Consider the following 6430-nt stretch of genomic DNA (forward strand, 5'->3'; position numbering starts at 1 on the left):
GGCTAGGGTGGGGGTGGGTTTGGGGGAGGTCGAGGGTATGGGTGAAAAAAAGAAATTTTGAAGTTAAAAATATTTTCTAAAAATAAACTTTAATTTTTTTTGGGGCGTGGGGTGGAGGTCGAGAGTTGAAATATTTATAGGGACCCATATATGAAAGTTTTGAAAAATCGCTTCTAAAACTTGGTAACAAAAGGTTTTTTGAAAATTTGAAAAAAAATTGCAATACCCATATTTGACCCATAGTTTACCCATAAAATACACATATTTTAATGGGTAAAATATAAATATAATCCCAAATATACCCATATTTAAAATCACTCTTTCAACCTATATTTGATGGGCTATTTGAATGGATCAATGAAAAATGGATTTAAATTGCCAGCACTACCTAAGACTGACCTTGACTTGGGACTAGAGTTTGTAAGATTCGAATCCTAGCCTATAGAAAAAATCAAACAAAATCTTAGAAATAAGCAATAATTAGGCTAATATTGAGCTAAATTGAAGATCACTTCCAAAATGAGTTATTAGGGGTGTATAAAATCAAACTAAATTGCAAATCGAGATAAATTGGAAAAAAATTCGATTATTAATTTGGTTTGACTTGCTTTGGTGTTGGAAAAAAACTCGACTATATTTGGGTTGGTTTACTTTCAATTTAAACAAACTAACCCAAGATCAAATCGATACGACATTATATATATAATTTTAAAATTTTATTTTAAATACGTAAAAATACTTACTTTGATATAATTTTTAAATATCTCTTATACTTTTTCATAGTTTTTATCTTTTTAATATATTTATTTCATGTTTGAAAGTTGGAATTCTTAATGATCCAATAAAAGTTATAGTCCATACATGTTGGTAATTATAATAAAGTTTAAATAATTAATACTAATGCAAAAAGATTATCAACTCAACACTAAGAATGACAATAATATTGAATTATTTGTTTTTTTAGTTTTACATAGGTTTAGACAATTAAAATACATGATCTAATTTTATTTTCTTTTAGTATTTAATCATGTAACTAATACTTATTAAACTTGTTTTAGCATGATTTAGTAATTTTAAATTATGATCAATTTCTATGACTTATTAATTTGCAATATAGTTTTACGCGATTTTATTATTATTTTTTTGTTGAATATTTTAGTGTTATTAATCATATCATATTTTGTGTTATTTTCTTAAGAAATAACTTAGATAGTTACATTTTGCTAGGACAAAGAAATACTTGAAGTACAAGTAAATTATATGCTTGTATGAACACTTTATCGGAAAAAACCCGAAATTGAGAAACTCGAATTTTATTGATTTAGTTTATAAATTCAAAAATCGGACAGAAGTAATTTAATTTGATATTTAAAAAGTCTGAATCAACCCGATCATATACACCCCTATGAATTATAATAAATCGATCTAAAATTAGCCCAATATAAAACTATCTTGTGCTCAATCCTTAAAATTCTTAGCGAGCCATCATTTTTGTAGGCCATATTTGACACCCTTACTCGTAGCCCCACTCTTAACTTCTTTTTTATTATATAAGTACTTTTTTTGGAGCAGATTTTCTCAAATGGAATATACAAAAGCATAGAACATAGATCAGTGGTGAGCTCAGAAAAAGAAAGGATTTCAGTAGCAACATTTCAGAGTCCAAGATTGGATGGTATATTAGGTCCATCAAGTAGCCTTGTTACACCTCAAAATCCACCAAAATTCAAAAAAATTGGAGTCACTCAATTTTATAAAGGATTTTTCACCCGTGAACTTGATGGGAAATCATATGTGGACACCATGAGAATCACCAATGAAGATGATCTAAAGAATTAATTAGATATCTCGATTTGAGTATATATCTGAATTCTTACAATGATGTAAGATGTTATATTAAGATGTCAAAACTAAAAATTTAAGACTCTTTGTATTTTTGAATATGTAGAAAATTATATGATGATTCTGGATGTCGATTGTATTGAGATTTCAATTCTATAAATTAATATTGTTTATATTTTTAAACATTTAAATATGTAAAAAATGAAATGATGATTGTGGATGTCGATTGAAGATGATGTATCTTATCTACTAATTACGAGTTAAATTATTTTTCGAATTTTCAATAAATATATGACGATTTCTTCTCCAAAATAGTTTTAAGTGGGAATTACCAAAGCTTTTTTTTGTTGAAAAAAGAATAACAAAAGCTAAGGTGAATAAAGGTATCTGATTTTGTGTTTTTTCTAAAATTTATTAAGCAATCAAATACATAAGGAGATGAGATAATTTAGTATTCATGTTGTTTTCTCCAGCACTAATCTACAAAGTATCTATCATCATTATAATTTCTGAAATTAGCAAACAATCGAAAGTTGCACGTCTTTGTGTCCAGACTCTTCATCACGGGGCGGACCCACGTAAGTCTTCCGGGTACTCGAACACCTATTAATCTCGTCTTGAAATATATAGATATGTGTAGAAATTAAGATGTATTTAAATAAAATTAATATAAAGCACTCAATTAAAAAATGATCTAATTGGTCTATTGCCTCATGAATGGGTGCTTAAGGCTATTGTAGTGTTGTTTGACCTTGAGTTCGAATCTCATCTTTATTAACATGTCTTTTTTTTTTAATTTTTGGCACCACTATTTTCTGAACAAACCCACAACTATAAAATCTTAAATTCGTTATTGCTTGATCAAATAAAATTGTCACATATAGATGACATGTGTTTTCAGTAGCAACGTACAAGCTTATCAGCATAACATTATTTGATTGTGGTGGAAGACTAAGACTTTTTTATATATATATGATTGAAATTGCAAAATTATTAAGTCAATTTCTAATTTTGTGCTTAGTTAAAGAATATAAACTTAATATATACATATACTAAAAAAATACCTCACATATATATCATATAATTTTTTAACTAGAGGCAAGAGTCTGCCTAAACGCCACTACTTCACAGGTTAGGCATGACATTTTGATGAAATGATCATGCTAGCGAAATTATTTTATATTCTCATTGAATTATTACTGAAAAAATTATAATATTTTTCATCTGTGCAATTAAAATATTTTTGAGTTATGCTGAATATATTTTTAATGAGAAATTTCAGTAGAAAAATAATTATTCTTTAATAATGAATTAATAGCCATGTCACGACTACCCAGTAGCATTAAATCTTTAGCTTTTGGGGAAAAAAATCTGTTTATTTTGGGTAGGGTGTATAAAATCGAACAGAAAATCGAATTAAATCGCAAATTGAATTAAACGGAAAAAAACTCTGACTAGTGATTTGGTTTGACTTGGTTTGGTATTGGAAAAAAAAATCCGACTATATTTGAGTTGGTTTGGTTTCAAATAAAAAAAACAACCCAAGACCAATTCTAATGATCATGAAATCATGCATCTCGAGCTTAGCAAGTTGCATTTTGCAGCTGAACACTGGGGTTTCTTTCAGGTCACGTAGCTTATTTGTCTTACTTTCCTTTTAGTTTATTTAGAAAAAATAAAATTTTTGTCCTCTTGACAACTCCTTAATTCTAACTTTCCACATGTTTCAGTTGATTAATCATGGAGTTAGTTCTTTCGCGGGGGAGAAGATGAAACACGAGACTCAAAAGTTTTTCGATCTTCCATTAGAAGAGAAGAAGAAATTTGAACGATCACCACGCGATGCAGATGGATATGGACAATTGTTCGTTGTCTCTGATGAACAAAAACTTGATTGGGCTGACTTTTTTTATTTGAAGACCCGCACCTCCACATTTGCGGATGCCTATATTTTCCTAGCTATACCTTTCACTTAGGTACGTAACTAATTAATGTCATTCACGCCCTTCTGTATTAAACACTAGAAAATAAGTAAGAGAATAACTTATTATGTAGAGAGACGATTGACGAGTACACGGAAGAAATAAAGGAGCTAAGCATGAATGTTTTGAAAATGTTGGGTAAAGCTTTGGGGATTGAAGAAAAAGAAGTGACAGTCTTTTTGAAGAAGGAATGCAATCAATGAGAATGAATTACCATCCACCATGTCCACAACCAGAGAAAGTGATGGGACTTTGCCCTCATTCTGATCCCTCTGCCTTAACAATCCTTCTTCAAGTCAATGAAACTCAAGGTCTTCAAGTTAAAAAAGACGGAATTTGGATTCCCATTTTACCCCTCCCTAATGCTTTCATAGTCAATATTGGAGATACTTTTGAGGTATTCCCCTAATTCTCTTCTTTTTATCTATTATTCTTTTCTCTATATAGTTTTAATATATATGACCATAATTGACGAATATTGTTAAAATATAGCCAAGACCGCATGACCTGACCTGACCTGACCTTGACTTGAAACCCAAGACATGAGCCTCTACCCTGGGCCCGTCAATTTAGACCTTAGATCAGAGACTCGACCCTAACTTGATACCAAAGATTCGATAATGACCCGAGATTCGACCCCTGGTCCAAGACGCGACTTTGACTAAGAATTTGAGACCCGAGTCTCAAACCCTAGCTAAGGACCTAACCAGACACGAATCGAGACTCGATTTTGATCTAGAACCCAATCCCTACAATCGACCCTCAAAATTGACTTGAAATGGTAGATCCAACCCTAATTGGGCCTCGAGAACTAACCCGACCCAAGACAAGAGATCTCAAAATAGACCTCAACCCAAGACTCGAGACCTAACTTTAACCCTAACTCAAAACATAAGACCCTAAACCTAACTTAGGACTTAAAACCTGACTTTTCTCGAGCCCCTAGACTCAATTTTAACCTAAAACCCGAGACGCGGCCTCGACTCATGATTACCTTAACCCTAACTCGAGACTTTGGACGTAAGTTTGATTGAAACCCAACCCCAATCGTGGACATGAGATCCTAGACCAGACACTAACTAGAGACTCAACTTGTTTCCAAAACCCGAGACTCAACCCTGAGAAGACCCTGACCCTAACTTGATACCTAAGATCCAATAATGATGCGAGATTCGACCCGCGATCTAAGACCCAACTTTGACTAAGAATTTGAGACCCGAGTCTCAAACCCTAGTTGAGCACGTGACCCCAACCCTAACCTTAGACTAGAAATGGGAGTTCAAACCTAACAATTGGGACTCGAGAACTAACCCGACCCAAGACAGGGAATCTCAAAACTGACCCCGACCCAAGACTCGAGACCTTATAACTTTAACCCTAACTCAAGACATAAGACCCTAAACCCAACTTTAGACTTAAGACCTGACTTTTCTTGAGCCTTTTTACTCGACTTTAACCTAAAAACCGAGACGCGACCTCGACTCATGATGACCTTGACCCTGACCCAAGACCGGGACCTAAGTTTGACTCAGACCCAACCCCAACTCTGGACACGAGATCCTAGATCAGACACTAACTAGAGACTCAACTTAGACCCAGAACCCAATACTCGGCCCTGACTTGAGATAACCCGACCCTGATTCGAGAGTCGAGACCCGACTTTGACTCAAAACCTTATTTTGACTCAGACCCAACCCCAACCCTTGACGCATGACTCAAAACCCTCACCCCCGACCCTGACTCGGCTTGTAGACCCGTTCTTATATTTCTTTATTGTTTAATTTGGACCAGATTTTCTCAAATGGAATTTACAAAAGCATAGAGCATAGATCAATGGTGAGCTTAGAAAAAGAAAGGATTTCAGTTGCAACATTTCAGAGTTCAAGATTGGATGTTATATTAGGTCCAGCAAGTAGCCTTGTTACAGCTCATAATCCACCTAGATTTAAAACAATGGGAGCCACTGAATTTTATAGAGGATATCTCAACCGTAAACTTCTTGGGAAATCATATGTGACAGCCATGAGAATTAATCATCAATGAAGATGATTCAAGGAATTAATTATGGTACGTAAGTAAGTAAATCCTGTTGGGAAAACGCGGATAAGCACAAAAATATATATGGTAAAAGTAATGGAAATAAAATGGGAAAATAACGACACCAAAAATTTTACGTGGAAACCCTTCTGAATAAGGGAAAAAACCACGAACTAAGAGGAGCAATTGATATTACTATAGTAAGGAATTTTACACTGTGTAGTCACGAATACAATACTCAAAGTAACTACTACACACTCAAAAGGAACAACACTCTTTTGGTTTCCGTCTTACTAAAATATCGCTCACACTCTATTTTTCTTCACAAACTATTTTCTTGTATAGTCTATGGAATACCTCACTTTGCTCTCAAAATGGTTTTTCTCTCTAACTTGGTGTGTTCTACAAATGAGCAAGAATGCTCTATTTATAGAAGGATAAAACCATGCCTATGTCACTAATGACATATGTAAACATAGCAAAGTCAAAAATGGTTGCAAATCTTACCAATTTGCCAACTACCAAATCTTTTCTTTTCAACTCCAATTACTATTCCTTTTTAACAATTG

General features: G+C 33.2%; 2 protein-coding genes across 2 annotated transcripts in view; both read left to right on the forward strand.

Moving 5' to 3' along the window:
• The window catches only part of LOC107009113 (protein SRG1-like), a 6194-nt gene extending 4209 nt beyond the window's left edge, over window positions 1-1985 (forward strand). The window contains exon 4 of the mRNA XM_015208389.2: window positions 1573-1985. Coding sequence (XP_015063875.1) covers window positions 1573-1839 — 267 coding nt within the window. The 3' untranslated portion in view covers window positions 1840-1985. The remainder of the gene's footprint in view (window positions 1-1572) is intronic.
• A 2044-nt stretch (window positions 1986-4029) lies between these two features.
• Window positions 4030-5867, forward strand: LOC107010046 (protein SRG1-like). Its single transcript, XM_027914203.1, has 2 exons — window positions 4030-4221; window positions 5616-5867. The coding sequence occupies exons 1-2, from the start codon at window positions 4030-4032 to the stop codon at window positions 5865-5867; spliced, it is 444 nt and encodes a 147-aa protein (XP_027770004.1).
• Window positions 5868-6430: the final 563 nt, after the last annotated feature.

This window comes from Solanum pennellii, chromosome 2 (genome assembly GCF_001406875.1).
Source record: "Solanum pennellii chromosome 2, SPENNV200".
Taxonomy (NCBI): Eukaryota; Viridiplantae; Streptophyta; class Magnoliopsida; order Solanales; family Solanaceae; genus Solanum; species Solanum pennellii.

Excerpts from the sequence above, each read along its gene's own strand:
- LOC107010046 (XM_027914203.1), top strand. The coding sequence starts at position 4,030 with ATGAATTACCATCCACCATGTCCACAACCAGAGAAAGTGATGGGACTT. Across the intron at positions 4,222-5,615 it reads ATATTGGAGATACTTTTGAG|ATTTTCTCAAATGGAATTTA; the intron begins GTATTCCCCTAA and ends AATTTGGACCAG.